Below are 17,545 nucleotides of genomic sequence, written 5' to 3'. Positions count from 1 at the left end.
TACTATCTGTGAAGTGCCATCACTGGGTGAATGGAACTATAGCAGTGGCTCTCAAACTTTTTTTACTGGTGACCCCTTTCACATAGCAAACCTCTGAGTGCAACCCCCTTTATAAATTAAAAACACTTTTTAATATATTTAACACCATTATAAATGCTGGAGGTAAAGCGGGGTTTGGGGTGGAGGTTGACAGCTCACAACCCCCCCATGTAATAACCTCGTGACCCCCTGAGGGGTCCCGATCCCCAGTTTGAGACCCCCTGAACAAGAGAAACACTATGATGTGCTTTTGTAATTTTTAAAGTGAGTCAGACTAAGCATTGTGCACAGTACTAGAGAATAGGTCTTGCAGTAAGGGGCACCCATTGTTATAACAAAGGCAGACTAAATAGCCTGGCGATTCCCACCTCAATCAGCGATGAGCTAAAATGCATCATATCTGCTCTGTGCTTTTTATGAATGCTAAACTTTACCATTGCAGTGTGATCCTGCAAGGAGCCAGAATTACGATTTGTCTGCAGGAATTGTGTTCTATATGAGCAGAGGTATGTCAGAAAGTTGTGCAGAAGGAGAACAGCAGCAGCTCAATACAACAGACAGAGCAAGCCGCAGGGTTTGGAGGCTGCAAAGGCCCAGGTACCTGTAGATGGGACACATTTAATTTACACTCTGGAAGGGGAAGAACAACATAAAATAGTCCACCACCACTATCCTACTCAAGCAGAAGGCAGAGGATCCCTCCATAGATCCTGACCCTGTGAGGGGCAATGTAGTCTAGTAGTCACAGCTGAAGATGAACCAGGAAGCCTAGTTTCTAATCTTTCTCTGCTACTGATGCTCTGAGTGGCCCTGGGCAAGTCATGGGTTTCCACATGTGTAAAATGAGTCCAACGAACTTCCCTTTTGTAAGGTGCTGTGAGACGCTGGGTGAAAGGCACAGGTGCTATAAGTGCAAAGTGTTGATAATAATTGTTAATAGATTAGGAGATCGCACACGGTGGAGAAAAGCAACGTCCCACCCTTCAATGCCCATCTGTCTCATCTTCTAGCCTCCTGCAAAGTACAGAGCCATGCCTGCCCCTGACTTCCAGAGTAGGCAAGATTATCTCAAAACAAAGGCCCAAGGCACATTTATCTCTCTTTGCAAACATGCTCCTCCCAGCTGCAGCTAGATAGCAAGAAAGACCCAATGTATTTCCTATATCCTCCCTCCCAGGCTTTTGTGAGTGTCAACGCAGCCGAAGTTTTGTCTCCATATAAGATATTTGGTTGTTGGATATAGCAAAATGAAGACACAAAGGGAGTCTACTGAAAGAGGCGTGCAATCACTTCCCTGTTTCTTGAGCTACTCCATGAGCTTGGTGCTGATGGAATGTGCCAACTGACAGCCATTGGGACTAAAGTTCTGTTTATTCAGAATGGATACAGTCCAGGTGGCATCAAGGAAAGCTTCTCCCACATAGCTGTAACAACATGCCTCAGTCCCGACATGGAGGATCCCCTGCAGGAGAGCTCAGTCTCATGGCCCATTGAACCTTGGGCCTTCCTACGGGGACTGCCAACAAGGATGCCTATTATAGTGCAACTCTGATGACAGAATACAGTTATTTCTAATTCACAGAGGTCACTCTTTGGCAAAGATATCATTACTCCAGTCTAGGGTCACTTTCTGAGGAGGACTTGGGCTTTTTGGTTTGAGAAAGATAGCTCATCTGCATAAACAAATATAAGTACATTTATTTCCATCTAATAATACTTTGTGCTTAATCCAAGGATCTTAAGGTGCTTTACTAATATGAATGAATGAAACCTCACGCCCCAGACCTTCTGTGAAGTATCCACAAATTGTCCCCATTTTACAGATGAGAAAATAGCAGCACAGATAAATAAAGAGCATAATTTTCAAGAGTGTTCACTACTTTGGGTGCTTAAACTTGAAACATCTGGATCCCAATTTGCATCCGCACCTTCTAGTGACTTGAGAGAACTCAGGACCTCTGAAAGTCAGGTGCTAGGTACTTAAGGTTGGGCACCCAAAGCTAGAGGCCACTTTTGAAGATTGGCCCTAAGAGACTTGCCATAAATCACACAGTGAGTCAGTGGTAGAGATGGGAACAGAACAAGGGAATACGGATTCCTAGTCTTTCACTCTGACCACTAGACAACACTTCTCTATTGAACAGGAAGCCTGATAGATGCTGTACTTCATTTGGGTTTATATATAAATTATGTAAAGCCTCCGCTCAAATGCGATTGTAAGATCTGTAACTTGTATCATTAAGTTCTGCAACCTTTTTGCAGACTTTGTAACTTCAGTTATTGTTAGCATAGCATTTTAAGTTTTGTAACCTTTGCAAGCTCTGTAACCTTTTCAAGTTACCACTTGTATGAACTTCCAAGTAATATCCCATCCCTCAGAGTGTGTGTGAACGAGGGAGTGTGAACAAGGGAGTGTATGTGAGACTGGGCGGAGAGGAACTGCAAGGAGAAAGGAGCCCAGAGACAGAAGCCAGGTGTGTCTGATATAATCTGCCCTGAGAAGGCAATCACGTAGTGCTGTAAAGAGAAGAACCTGGGATGCATGAAAGGAGCTGGTCTGGGAATGCTTCTCGGTGATGGACACAAAAGGAAAACTCAGTGTACGTGACAGGAGCCGCCCAATTCCAGAAAAATGAAGCAGCCATGCACACCAGCAGCTGCTGCTCCTTGACCTGCTCAGCAGCCTGGATTCGTGACCGCAGGCGGACACACCAGATCCACCACGCTTCGGCTTCCCGGTCTCCATGCTGTCTCCGGTAACTCTCCGCCTGTGTAAGTGTGTGGGTGCATGAGGGTATGAATGCGGTGAACATGTGCATGTACGAATAAGCTCCATCTCTTTTCTATCTGACCCAACAGCAGCATTGTAATAAAACTAATACAAGTGTGACCCTGGGTTGGTTTTTAGGGGAACAGAGGTAACAAATAATCGAGATACACACTTATTTACAGAGGGTAACTGCTGTACATCATATTTTTAAAGTTGAAATTAGACACCCAGATTTTCTACTTTTAGGAGATGCAGCTACAGGGTCTCAAGACACAATTGTCCCCGTTGAATAGAGACTCAGCAATATGGCCACACCAGAACAGAGGCTCATGCAATAAGCAGAAACTCACCTGACTCTTCCTGGTGCCCACTCGGATAACTCTGTTTTTCAGGCCATTTTCATCCTATGGACAATATGTTTCATGTATTTTAAAAATTAAAGCAAATCCCCCAAATCCATAATTGTGGAGGTTTTCTTTCCAGTGCTCTCTGCCAACTCAGAGCTCATTCCACCGTAGCTAAACGTGTTCCCCAAGTGGCAACCACATCTTCCTAAACTGAGCAAAATATCAAATATTTAAACTAACACAAGAGTAGGTTTGCAAAGACTGTAAACTCCTGTTGGGAAATGTGCAGCACCTCCCAGAAGGCACTCACTGTCTTCCAGTATTGGGCCCTAGAGCTCAATTCTGTAGACACTACTAGACATAGCACACACACTACTGGGAACAATCCTATTGACTTTTGTAGTAAGCGTTTGCAGGGTTGGAAATCATGTGTGTTGTATTATTAAGTCTTTAAATGTTCAGCTATTCACAAAAAGTAATTAAGAAGAGCACTTAGTCCTTATATAGAACTTTTCACTTTCAAAATGCTGTGTAAATGTTAACTAACAGCTGCATATTTATGGACGTCTTTAAAAAATGATCAAACTTATCTTAATTAATACCCAGCTAGGACTGATCTATTCAGTAAATGGCAGAATTAGAGGGGAAAGTGGTATAATCCCTTTACTCTCTCACCCTCTCCTTTTGATTTAAGCACTATATTTTAACTAAGACAACCAGTGCAGAGACCACAACCTTAGGAACATTTTACTTGTAATTGTTTTCTAAAAATGGGAAAGTAATATTGTTTGATTTTTGTTTTCTCCCACCCCCTTAAAACTGTAAAGGGCAGGTGAGTAGATTTTAAACCTGGCCTATTAAATTATCCCGACAGATTTGCAGAGCTGAGATATACACACTATTTTATTATGAGATATATAATTACCATGAACAATCTAAGCCCTGAAGAATGCAAAGTCCGTTCCTTTACCTGAGTGTTCCTCAGTGTCTTGTTCTCCATCGCTATGGACTTTTCCAACCCCAATGCCTGTTATGTGAAAGAGAAGAAGACGCTCCTTGAACTGGGAAAGAGGAGAGGAGGGAAGTTATTGCCTCTGCTGCCTAGCACAGTGTGTGCCAGACCATGTGCTAGAGAGAAGGGCTGTTCCATTTGTAACCCAGACCCTTCTGGTGGAGCATGGACACACAGATAAGAGGTGACAGGCATGCTACAGTATGTGCTGCACTAGGAGATTGGGAGGGAAAGGCCTTCAGAAAGCAGGGATGGGTGTGACCAGCATTTAGGAATGGAGGTTACCAGTTCTGCAGAGAAGGAAATTCAGCTGCAGGAGCTGCCTCAGCAGAGCTGTCCAGCTTCTGTACGGAAAAAAAATTGTGCTGAATCACTAGGAAGAAGGCCTTCTCTCCCTCAATGACACCAGCCCAAGCCCTTTGCTGCCTGCTATACCCCCAGATCTGTGTACAGCATCTAATGCATTACCCAACAGAACAGTCACAAGGTGGGTATTTTCATAAGTGAACCATGATCATTTTCACCAAGATATTATTTCGTGGGAGAGGGACACAACATGTGGCTTCATACAAAGCAGAGACTCCAGCTCTATCACCCATCCTCAAGGCAACGGAGCACAATTTCCTTGAAACTATCACAAGCTATGTGGATTGACAAAGGGCAGTGAGCCAAGAGACCTGGGCTTTATCCAGAACTCGGCCATCAATTCGCCTTGTAACTTTGAGCAATAATTTAACTACTCTTCCTCAATTTCCCTTTCTATAAAATAGCTCCTTGTAAAGTGCATTTGATTTTTTTAATTGGACTGGTATTATAAAGGCCTCATGTACTAATGGGCAGGGTTAAAAACTCATTCTTATCTCTAAGCTCAGAAGCGGTCTCAGCCCAGTGGAAAACCACTTGTGTTGAAACCTTTAACGGACAGCAGGGTTAATAAAAATACTCAACCCTTACACAAAACTGTGCCTTCAGTGTATTAACTAATTTGGTTTCAACATCAATAATTTGGGACCTATTGCTTCCTTAATCTAGGATTCTAAATACAGACATATATTCGTAGATTACAATTATTAAAATATGTACAATCTTTAGTTTTCATAGTTGGCTCAGTCTACTCGCAGGTACCATGAACAGTGTTCATTTTAGCAGGTGTATGGTTATACATCCAAAGAGAAACAGTCAATAGAAAAAGATTCTCATTTGATCACATCACATGAAGGCAGACAACTAAATACTGACAAATTTTATAGGTGCTTGCATACAAATGCAAGAAGTCTAAATGTTAAGATCGGTGAACTTGAGTGCCTGATGTTAAACGAGAATATTGATGTAACAGGAATCACAGAAACTTGGTGGAATGATGACAAATCAGTGGGACATTGTAACACCAGGATACAAAATATACAGGAATGACAGAGTAGGTTGTGCTGGTGGGGGAATGCCACTATATGTAAAAGAAAGCACAGAATCAAATATAGTAAAAACCTTAAATGAACCAAACTGTACCATAGAATCTCTATGGATAGAAATTCCATGTTTGAATAATAAGAGTATAGCAGTAGGAATGTACTACCGACCACCTGACCAGAATGTTGATGACGGTAATTGTGAAATGCTCAGGGAGATTAGAGAGGCTATAAAAATAGAAAACTCAATAATAATGGGGGATTTCAAATATCCCCGTATTGATTGGGTTCATGTCACCCCAGAAGGGATGCTGAAATAAAGTTTCTAGACACCATTAGCGACTGCTTCTTGAGGCACCTAGTCCTAGCACCACAAGGTTAAGAGGTAATTCTTGGTTTAGTCCTAAGCGGAGCACAGGATCTGGTCCAAAAGGTGAATACAGCTGAACCACTCAGAAATAGTGACCATAGTGTAAATAAATTTAACATCCTTGTAGGGAGGAAATACAAAAGAAGCCCACCATAGTAGCATTTAACTTCAAAAAGGGGAACTACACAAAAATGAGGAAGCTAGTTAAATGGCAGTTAAAAGGAGTGCATGGAAACTTTTTAAAAACCACCATAATAGAGGTTCAAACTAAATGTATATCCCAAAGGAAAAAATAAACCAGTAACAGGAGCAAAAAAATGCCACCATGGCTAAACAAAGTGAAAGAGGCAGTTAGAGACAAAAAGGCATCCTTCAAAAACTGGAAGTGAAATCCTACTGAGGAAAACAGAAAACAACAAACTCTGGCAAGTCCAGTATAAAAGTATAATTTGACAGGACTAATTAGCAACTAGCAAGACACACAAGACTAACAGTCAGTTTTTTTAAGTACATCAGAAGCGGGAAGCCTGCCAAACCACCAGTGAGGCCCCTGAACGAATAAGATGCTAAAGGAAGACAAGGCCATTGAGGAGAAAATCAATGAATTCTTTGCATCCCTCTTCACTGCAGAGGGCCTGAGGAAAATTCCCACACATGAGCCATAAAAATCTGAGGAACTGGCCCAGATTGTGGTGTCAGTGGACAAGGGTTTGGAGCAAACTGATACATTAAACAGAATTAAATTGCCAGGGCCAGATGGCATTCACCCAAGAGTTCGAAAGACATTCAAATATGAAATTTCAGAACCACTAAGTGTAGTATGTAACCTATTGCTTAAATCAGCCTCTATATCAGATGACTGGAAGATTGCTAATATAATGCCAATTTTTTAAAAAAGGCTCTAGAGGTGATTAGGGATGTAAAAGGTTAAATGGTTAACCAGTAAGTGGCAGCCACCCTGGAGGAGCCCCAGCCCCAGCTACCCAAGCCCTCTCCCTTTCATCGGTTAACTGATGAAACGATATAATTTTAATAGTTTAGATGGTAAATTTTTTAAATGGTATTTACATCCCTAGAGGTGATCCTGGCAATTACAGGCCGGTAAGTCTACCTTCAATACCAGGTAAATTGGGTGAAACTATAGTAAACAAAATGATTATTTGACACACAGATGAACACAATTTGTTGGAAGAGTTAACATGCTTTTGTAAAGAGAAATCACATCTGACCAATCTATTAGAATTCTTTGTAGGGGTCGACAAATATTTGGACAAGGGTGATTGAGTGGATACAGTGTACTTGGACTTTGAGAAAGCCTTTGACAATGTTCCTCACCAAGGCTTTTAAGCAATGTAAGCAGTCATGGGATAAGAGGGAAGGTCCTCTCATGGATCAGTAACTGATGAAAGAACAGGAAACAAAGGTTAGGAATAAATGGTTCGTTTTCACAGCAGAAAAAGGTAAATAGTGGGTTACACCAAGGATCTGTATTGGGACCTATGCGGTTCCACATATTCATAAGGCCATGAACAGTGAGGTGTCAAAGTTTGCTGATGATATAAAGTTACTCAAGATAGTTAAGTCCAAAGCTGACATTGAACATTTACAAAGGGATCTCTCAAAACTGGGTTACCGGGCAACAAAATGGCAAATGAAATTCAATGCTGATAAATGCAAAATAATGCACATTGGAAAACATATCTCAACTACATGTACAAAATGATGGGTCTAAATTAGCTGTTACCACTCAAGATAGATCTTGGGATCTTCGTGGAAAGTTTTCTGAAAACATCCATATGCAGCGGTCGTCAAAATAGCTAACAGCCTGTTAGGAACCATTTGGAAAGGGATAGATAAGAGAAAATATCATAATGTTACTATAAATCCATGGTACGCCGACATCTTGAAAACTGCATGCAGTTCTGGTTGCCACATCTCAAAAAAGACATATTAGAACTTGAAAAAGTACAGAGAAGGGCAACAATGATTAGGGGAATGCAACAGCTTTAATATGAATAGAGATTAAAAAGACTGGGACTGTCATACAATTTAGAAAGTAAGTGACGAAGTGGAGATACGATGATGTCTATAAAATCATGAATGGTGTAGAGAGAGTAAATAAGGAAGTGTTATTTACCACTTCACATAACACAAGAACCAGGCGTCACCCGATGAAATTAACAGGCAGCAGATTTAAAAGAAACATAAGTACTTCTTCAAAAATTGCATAGTTTACCAGTGGAACTCGTTGTCAGGGGATGTAGCCAAGGCCAAAACAACAAATGGTTTTAAATAGGAATTAGATAAGTTCATGGACAATAGGTCCATCAATGGCTATTAGCCAAGATGGTCAGGAACGCAACACTGGGTGTCCCTAAACCTCTGACTGCCAGAAGCTGGGACTGGTTGACAGAGGATGAATCACTCAGTAATTGCCCTATTCTGTTCATTCCCTCTGAAGCATCTACCACTGGCCAATGTCAGAAGACAGGATAATGCACCTGATGAACCATTGGTCTCACCCAGTATGGCCACTCTTACGTTTAACCACAATAACCATCTCTGTCCCTACACCACAAATGGGCCTCTCCTCAGCCCTGCAAGCCTCACAAAGCGGAAAGGTTAAATCTCTGGAAGGAGATGTCAAATCATTCTGTGGCAAGGGCCAAATTTAATTTTTAATTACAGTCCACAGGTCAAATAACATGTTCAGGACAACACGCTCCCCTCGATGCACAGACCTTCCACTGAGATCAATGGCAGGTTACCACAGAGATCAGTAGTAGAATCTGGCTTTTACATAACACAACTGTCAGTAATTATTTGTTCAGTCCCTTATTGTCACATTCAGCCTCACGCAACAGGGAAATCTGCTCCCCTTCAGCTACACCGTTATTTCCGCCCTTTGTTTCCCTTCCCGCCTTATCCTCCTTTCTCTGTTTCCATCCCTCAACCCGGTCTTCAGGTATTTCCTCCTCTCTTCCCTCTGCATTTCTTTTTTTAGCAGCAATTCCCACCTCCTTGGGTTTCATTCTCACCTCCTTCCCCATACCACTCACTAACTGGTCATCAATTACATAATTAATGCTTACATTCAAGTGTCATAACAAGGCTTAAAAATTAATACTCCAATGAGATTAATGGGAGAGTTCACAACTCTCAAAGCTATTGTGTCTCAGACTGTCTGCAGATTCAGGAAGATTATAAACTGATGCATTCTTTTTGGTTCATATTTGAGAAGTTTACTTCACAGCCACAAGGACTAGAAACTTTTTTTTTTTTTTTTTTTTTTTACATAAAATCTTAGATTCTGCCACATCTGAAAATAAATCCAACACAAGGAAGAAGGTTTTTGACCCCTCTGCTCTAGACAGTGGCATATTTCACCTGCTATGCTCCTCACCAGGTAAATGTCATAAGTGCCTGCAAGGCTAGTTGTTCCTTCCACTCCATGCTGTCCAAAGCCCTATACAGGTTTGCATAAGATACTAAGTTGTCTGCAATGCCTGGGCTGTTCAGAGAAGCTGTTAGCTCATCTGCTATATAACTCACTTACAGACAAGGTCAGGGAAGTCACATCTTCTATTGGTCCCTCACCCACCTTGTCTCTCCAATATCCTGGGAGCAACAACGCAATGACGTACTGCCAACATATAACTCACTTGTCCAAAGTTCTGGCTTCTCAACCTCTAATCTGTGGAGCTTTTACAAATCTGAAGCCATAAAACAGATTAAGAAGGTGGCTTGCCTCAAGTTTGGTCTGAGTATCCTTCTCCTGAAGCGCATGGATCTTCCCATCTCTAGTCAGCACGTAGAGAGACCCCCACTCTGCTAAGACATCCACCACGTCATCGAAGACCGAGCTGTACGCAATGAACTTGTTACACAGGTCATAGACATTCAAGATTCGCTTGTCAGAGTTCTGTGGGTCGCTCCCAGCAAACTCTGATCTGGATACCAAAAGAAAGAGGAAGAGATTAACACACGTGCCCCTGGATTTCTGAATCACATTCTAAACAGCGTCTCCTTAACACACTTAGAGCCGGGATACAAACCTTTGAACAACCATGTGAGTCCATATACTAGATGGGAGAAATCATATCTGAGTTATAAAAGGGTGGTGACAGATGACACTGGATCTGGATGGTGGTGCATGCCGGGAGCAATGACTGGATTCTGTAGATTCAGCTGAATTCATAGCAGCCTTTGCCAGGACTCAAATACCAATCACATGCCACAGTAATGTCAGTCAACTCCTGGGATGATTCTCGGGGTGCCTAGGACTGAGAGTCACCTTATTACCCACTCTGCCTCCAGCTAGAGAGAGACTTGCTGCTGCTTAACTGGGTGTCAGCTCCCTGACACTTCTAGCCTGTTAGCTCCCAAACCGTCTCCTCTGGGCTATATCCCCTTTACTTTGCCTTGCAGGTTAATGACAGGTGCACTCCAGTCCCCAAACCACTTTGAAGCATTCCCCTGTAGTGTTCAGCTCCTTAATGATGGAACACTCACAGTAATAAGAGATTTTTTGTCCCTAAGACAACAGTGTACACACCATCTTGAATGATTCAATTCTGGAGCAGCATCTCGTACAATACTACAGCACTGAGTTATACTTACAATGAAAACAATCATAAGTTTATCATCAAAGATCAAGATTTATGAGATAGTGAGCAAGGATAATGGAAACAGAAGGAAGGGTTACCTATCAAACAAAGTCGTAACACCATTCCTAGAGACTAAGCTGAACTGTCTGACCTTCTGTCCAAATAAGATTATTTTACCCAAAGCCTTTTTGCAGTGTTTTCAACCAAACCTGGTTGAGATCCTATTTTCATGAATGTAATCGCACCACCCGATTACTTCCTAGGCAAAGGAACACAGGGTGGTTTCCTTGTCCCCAGATATAGTCTAGTAAACTGCTGAAGTGCATCCCCGGATAAGGTTCTTACCCCCTTGCTGTTCTTCTCTTCCTGTTAAATCTCAATTCTTCCTCTGCATTTAGCTCAGACTGGGGAGTGTGAACGAGACAATACTCAATTTACATGTCAGACAGACAGACGGATAAATATCTTTGTTCTGGCAGGAAATCAGTTCTTCACCTCTGCTGGGGATTAACACCTTGATACAAACTATCAGAACATATTTCCAGTGGATATACACATAACTCCTTACATAGCGGCCGTACCAACATTTACGACAATAATCATAACCATTTAAAAACCTCATCTGGTACTCTTTCTGAATGAATACTATGAAAGCGGCAGGCCTGTTAGGAGTTGCTGTCACAGACCAGTGAGCCCTCTGCCAGCTGAGAGCAATGGGGCTCCGTGTCACAATAGCCTTGCACAACAAAGCGCCAGAAGAGCTGCAAAGAACAAAAACCGCACAGTGAATACATGTAAAATGGACTCATCTGCTTCCCGGAGTCTTACTTTGGAGAGCTCTTCCGGTCCTTGGAAACAATGATGAGGTATCCCCGATACCAGTGAACGATCAACTTCTGTCCCTCAAAGGCAAAGCAGGGGCCACGCTCATCTGGCTGGTACAGATACACACATTCATTTCCTGCCACAATGAACTGCAGGTCCTGAGAGGGGTCGCTGAGCGTGGAGCAGCGTAAACCGCAACCATGTGTGTCCAGCTCCAGGCGAGGATAATCCTTCACTGACAGCATATAGGACTGTGAATGAAATATGATGTTTCAGAGATTATATCGAACCGCAGATTGGTGATAAATAACCAGGAGCTGTTACAAGCAGTGGGCCAGAGTCTCACCTCCATTACTGCTTTGTCAAGCCAATATCTTACCTGGATGTTCTCCGTGGTGACAACAAAAAGGTGGGTGATTTTCCCAGACTGGCGGAAGGCAAGGCCAGTGACCGGGTAATTGCCTTCATGTAAGATCTGGGTCTTACTGTGTCGGTCTCGTGTGATGTCACCTTTTGTAAGCACAACACTTCCATCTGCAAAACCTGTTGAAGGAAAAGGACTAAACGGTTTATGTCTATGGCACTTTCCAAACATATACTAGTATTAAGTCCTAGGCAGCTGCTGTCAGCTGGATCCTCCTTGTTGTTTCCCAGACAGATATGCATACTGGGGTGGTCCCATGGTCTTCTCACTTCACAGACCCATGTATCCAACTCCCTTCCTGAGTGGAGTCTACTAGGACCTCTTCACGGCCATCTCCTGGCCCAGTGCAAAGCCTTACTGTTTGAGAAAGTTTAATCTCGGTTTCTTACAAAAAGCCGTGTTCTCTTCTCCCAACAAATTGTGCTCATCTGCCCCTTGTGGGTTCCAGAACTAGCTGCTCCAAGAAGCAGTCACTCATGCGGTCACGAAATTTTATCTCAGCGTCATGCCCCAATGTGACATTTACCCAGTCATTATAACGGCGCTTTCTGCTTCTGGAGCCTCTCTAACCAACTTTATCATTTCAGAATCGCTGTCACCATCCTTGTCAGGTGGTTGATAGCCTATGCCTACTGCTATACTTTTTTTTAGTCAAGCATGCAATCAGGGCCAGATTTCCAATTAGGAACAGTAGGCACATGTGTAGAACCAATGTGAATGAAATTGTTTTTAGTTATCCTGTACCATTGTAACTTCTGTTCACCATTTCATTACACCTGCCATTTTGCCTACATTGTAACTTTCATTACACTTGCCATTTTTTCTACATTGTAACTTCTGTGCCATATTGTAATTCAAACCCCATTTTAAAACGCTTACTCCATTTTGTAAGGGCTTGCTGCAACCTTCATTTTTGCAAACCCTACTGTAATTTTATTAGTCTAGTTGAGATGTGTGAATGAGGGATGCATGGGTGATAGAATCAACCTCCAGCACCAGCCCGTCCTAATGAGATAAAGTTCAAATACCAACGGCTGAAGAACTAGACAACAGCCCTAACTCAAGCAAGAAGCATCCACCCTAAAAAGAAACAACAGAAGGAAGATCAAAGCCAGGTCCCAGGCTGACAGTCACGCCTGCAATTGACGGGTGATCAAGCACCAAACCCAGAGGCGGCCTGACACAGCGAGACCTAGGAACTTTAAATCCAAACTAAACTCCTATAAAAAAGGAAGGGTGAGATGAGAGACTTTGGGTAACGTTCTGCTATCAACATCAAGGAGCATCGGTGCGCGCCCGACAGAGACCCGGCTCCTCCTCGTGCTCAGCTTTCCTGGCCAGTTAGCTGCCACGAGCTACGATCCCAAGCTGCGAACTCAAACTACAATCAGGACTGGTAACTATCCAGCAGCTGCAGAACATTTTGGTGTGTGTGTGTGTGTGTAAGTGTATGTGTATAAGCATTAAGGTATTTGCTAATAGTTAGAGATTAATAATAAATGTGGCATCTTTGTCTTGACCCCTAAAACGATCCTGTGTAAGTTTGTGGGACAACACATGCCTAGGGGCACCGGCGTTCTAGGGTCACCTAAAAGTTAAAAGTGCGTTAAAAGTTAAAAAGTTAATACATACATGGTTAAAAGTGGTTAGCGTAAGCTTATTTTAAAAATTATAAACACCCCAATAATACAGTAGAACCTCAGAGTTACATACACCTCAGGAATGGAGGTTGTCCGTAACTCTGAAATGTCCGCAACTCCGAACAAGACCTTACGGACTTCAGACACCGAGGGGATGGAGGGATTGGGACTGCAGCCACAGGTAGGGGGAAGTCAGGGCTCTGGGGGTATCAGGGCTTCTGATCCTCGGGATTACCAGGGCTCAGGACTTTAGATCTGGGGGGAGTGCTGGGGCTCGGGGCTTCAGCCCCACTGCTCCATTCCCGGCGTCTGCCCGGGGGGCGGGGGCGCCAGTGCTTGTACAGCTCCGCTACCAGTTTCAGCAGGGGAGGGGCGCGCCGGGGTTGGGCTATGGTGGGAGCACTGGGGCTGAAACCAGCACTCCCCTCGTAGCTAAAGCCCCAAGCCCCAGCACTCTGCCTTCCGGGGCTGAAACCGGGAACAGAGCCGCAGGGCTGAAGCTCCGAGCCTCAGCACTCCCTCCGGGTCTAAAGCCCTGACCCTGGTGCTCCCGAGGGTCAGAAGCCTGGACACCTTTAACTACTGAAGGAGAACTTTTAAAAATATATGGATTTTGAGGATATCATTAGCGCATTTGCGAAGCAGAAGTCAAGGAAGATATCTGTGCAGTAAAGTAGCACTTACTTGCTACCTATGTGATTGTCAGCTGTAGGTTGGGGGGGGGGGGAAGGAGACAGGTGCTGAAGAAGCTGTGCCTAGGGGCGCGTAAGGTATAAATCCAGCTCTGCATGCAATTTCTATTCATAGAGAGTCTATGGTAGTTTGTTTCATTTCAGATTGGCACCTTATTTGACTACGGTTTATTTAACATACAATGCCACTCGACCTTCTGTATCTTTCCTATATATTTTATAGCCTGGTACTACCATATTACAAAACCCATTCTCCTCCGCCTGAACAAAATCTAAATTACCCGAGTGTCCTTTTTTTTTGGTTAAATCATTTTTAAGCCCCGTTAATTTAAATAAAAATTTGCAATATAGCTAAAGAGAGTATGTACCTAAACTTTAAACCTCAATAAAGCATTAATCTTTGCAAGTAAATTATAGTAAAAATCAAGAACACTCTACGCTGCCTTCTGTAGGAACAACCCATTTTCATTCCATCATATTAACTTCAGAGTTTGTTCAGCATATTCAGGAGGAATTTGCTTTTCACTTACCAATAGCCATGAAGTTAAGATTCTCATGGACAGTTAGGCAGGTGACAGCTGTAGGTTTGTTACCCGGTATTGCTGGGAAAATCCTTGTGCAAAGAGGATTCCCACCATCTCGTTTCTCTAAGTTCCAGACTTTAACCTGCAAACAACACAGACAGAATGTGACTAGATATGGTTTTAAGGTATATTGGGGCCAAAACCTGGTCCCTTTTAAGTCCATAGGGCTAGAAATTAGTACATTATTTTTACACCTGAGACTTTCCCAAACTAATCCCAATACATTGTTCTCCCTCAGAAAGCAAACAAGATGGGCTTATGTCCTCTTTGTCATTTTGATTTACCAGCGGGTTAATGCCTTCTTCATCTTCACCAACAGAAGCCAAGATGCTGTGCTGCTTCAGCTGGTACAGGTGAGTCACCCTCAGCTTGTAAGCCTGGAAACTGCTAAACTGAAGGGAGCGTGGCAAGAACCAGATCTGACCTTCCATATGTAGATGATAGTCAAGGTACACATAGAAAAAAAATGAAACCACACATACCACAACCAAACCCTTCTTAAACTACCCTTATTATTGACAGCTGGCCAAATATAGTTATACTAGCTATTATTCCAGACACTGAGGTGATAACAGAGCAACAAAATATTTAGAGAACATTTTAACCTGCAGGTGACCAGGAGTTGGAAGAGGCAGACATTTTCTATATGCCAAACGGCAACTGAAAAACAAAGCAACAGCTCTGCGCACACCTAACAGACATCCTACTATTAGTTTAGGGCCCAATGCTGTGAGGTACTAAACACTTTTGACTTCCAATGAAAAGCGCTTTACGGGAGGCTTTCAGAACCTTACCGTATTGAACCCATAGTGTATTTCAAGATGAGGGTGGTCACCTTGTTTCTAGTACATGGATTAAATATGATGGCATATATCACATTGGTAGATGTGAAGGTGAACGAGCCCCTGATGGTATGGCTGATGTGATTAGGCCCTATGATGGTGTCACTTGAATAGATATGTGGACAGAGTTGGCATCGGGCTTTGTTACAAGGATAGGTTCCTGGGTCAGTGTTTTTGTTCAGTGATGTGTGGTTGCTGGTGAGTATTTGCTTTAGGTTGGGGGGTTGTCTGTAAGCGAGGACAGGTCTGTCTCCCAAGATCTGTGAGAGTAAAGGATCATCTTTCAGGGCCATCATGTGCCAGCAATGCCCCTCTGCCATGTACATTGGCCAAACCGGACAGTCTCTACGCAAAAGAATTAATGGACACAAATCTGACATCAGGAATCATAATACTCAAAAAACAGTGGGAGAACACTTTAACCTGTCTGGCCATTCTATGACAGACCTGCGGGTGGCTATCTTAAAACAGAAAAACTTCAAAAACAGACTCCAACGAGAGACTGCTGAGCTGGAATTGATATGCAAACTAGACACAATCAACTCAGGGTTAAATAGGGATTGGGAATGGCTGAGCCATTACAAACATTGAATCTAGCTCCCCTTGTAAGTATTCTCACACTTGCTTCTTATCAAACTGTCTGTACTTGGCTATCTTGATTATCACTTCAAAAGTTTTTTTTCTCTTACTTAATTGGCCTCTCAGAGTTGGTAAGACAACTCCCAGCTGTTCATGCTCTCTGTATGTGTGTATATATATCTCCTCAATATATGTTTCACTCAATATGCATCCGAAGAAGTGGGTTGTAGCCCACGAAAGCTTATGCTCTAATAAATTTGTTAGTCTCTAAGGTGCCACAAGTACTCCTGTTCTATTTGCATTATAGTCACTTATTATCAAATTTTTATAAAACTATCCCAGTTACATTATATTCACTTATTATCATGTTTTTATAAAACCATATAGACTGCACAACGTCACAAACCCATAGTGTATTTCAAGATGAGGGTGGCCACCTTGTTTCTAGTACATGGATTAAATATTTTTGCCCATTGTACTCTTTCTAGTTCTTACCAACAGTGATTCTCAGCCACGCAGAATGCATTCATATGTGTCTTCACATGCATCGTGCAACAAAGAAAATGGACTACACTTCCTAAAGCCTGATGGATTCCAAAAACACACATTAGGTCAGCAAAACCACTCCTTGTGGTTTCAGGGAATGCTTGCCATAGCCCAGTTAACTACCCAAAACGCTCTTTCTATAAAGGAGAAATATTCTGAAATTGACTGCATTATACATCACTCACACACTTCCCATTTCATTTCTCCACAAAACAGGTAGAGCAAGTTTCTTCCACTCCACACCGTCAATGTGCCTCAGCCCCACTCAGAAGCTCCCTCCTCTAGCAGTAAGTAGAGACTAGTTCAGACGATACAGCTCATCCAGCCCTGGACTCGTGGGCTGAGGTGGGCGGGGGAGCATTTGGTGCCAATTGCGATGGCCAAGTCTGTGACGGGAAACAGACATGCGAATATCTGAACAGTACAGCACCAGCCAGGCATAAGGAGCAATCTTGTCACTGCGCTGCCGACTCCGGACTTGGCCATTCCTGAAGCTCATCCCGTCGCACTGGCGCCCCAACCTCGTTCCTACCCGCTAGCATTCCAAGGGGGCGGGGCCCCGCTTCGCTCCCCCCGCTAACATCCAAGGTGGGAGAGGCCGCCAGACGGCGACCCCCGAGGGCGCCCCGGGCAAGGATATCCCCGAAAACCAGGCTGCCTCTGCCCGAGTCGCAGACGGTGATGCCCGGCGGAAGGGCGAAGGGCTTCCCCCCGCCGGCACCTCCCCCGTCGGGCCCGGCCGGCTCCTTCACCGTCTCCCTGTCAAAGAACACGAAGCGGCGCCACTGCAGGTAAGCAGCCATCTTGGCACCCGGAGCTGCACCCGGCGGGGGTCAGGTGACCGGGCCGCCGAGGACGCGCA

At 43.5% G+C, this 17,545-nt stretch overlaps 2 protein-coding genes across 4 annotated transcripts in view; both read right to left on the bottom strand.

The window, feature by feature from the left end:
- Nucleotides 1-9,842, bottom strand: part of HMBS (hydroxymethylbilane synthase) — a 21,580-nt gene extending 11,738 nt beyond the window's left edge. Inside the window, exons 1-3 of one of the 3 annotated variants that reach the window (XM_026657981.2) lie at nucleotides 9,693-9,842; nucleotides 4,127-4,183; nucleotides 3,160-3,213 (exon numbers count right to left, since the gene is read on the bottom strand). In XM_026657981.2, the coding sequence (XP_026513766.1) occupies nucleotides 3,160-3,213; nucleotides 4,127-4,156 (84 nt within the window). In that variant the 5' untranslated portion in view covers nucleotides 4,157-4,183; nucleotides 9,693-9,842. Of the gene's footprint in view, nucleotides 1-3,159; nucleotides 3,214-4,126; nucleotides 4,218-9,692 lie in introns of all 3 variants that reach the window. The other 2 variants (XM_026657980.1, XM_026657982.2) reach the window with 2 other exon arrangements.
- LOC113407780 (vacuolar protein sorting-associated protein 11 homolog) lies at nucleotides 9,627-17,545 on the bottom strand. Its single transcript, XM_026657896.1, has 6 exons — nucleotides 17,324-17,545; nucleotides 15,001-15,149; nucleotides 14,663-14,798; nucleotides 11,756-11,919; nucleotides 11,380-11,627; nucleotides 9,627-9,894 (listed from the first exon to the last, which is right to left on the bottom strand). The coding sequence occupies exons 1-6, from the start codon at nucleotides 17,484-17,486 to the stop codon at nucleotides 9,627-9,629; spliced, it is 1,128 nt and encodes a 375-aa protein (XP_026513681.1). The 5' UTR covers nucleotides 17,487-17,545.

Source organism: Terrapene carolina, unplaced genomic scaffold, assembly GCF_002925995.2.
Source record: "Terrapene carolina triunguis isolate 2854851 unplaced genomic scaffold, T_m_triunguis-2.0 Scaffold374, whole genome shotgun sequence".
Taxonomy (NCBI): Eukaryota; Metazoa; Chordata; order Testudines; family Emydidae; genus Terrapene; species Terrapene triunguis.
This window is presented reverse-complemented; position numbering and strand designations above follow the sequence as displayed.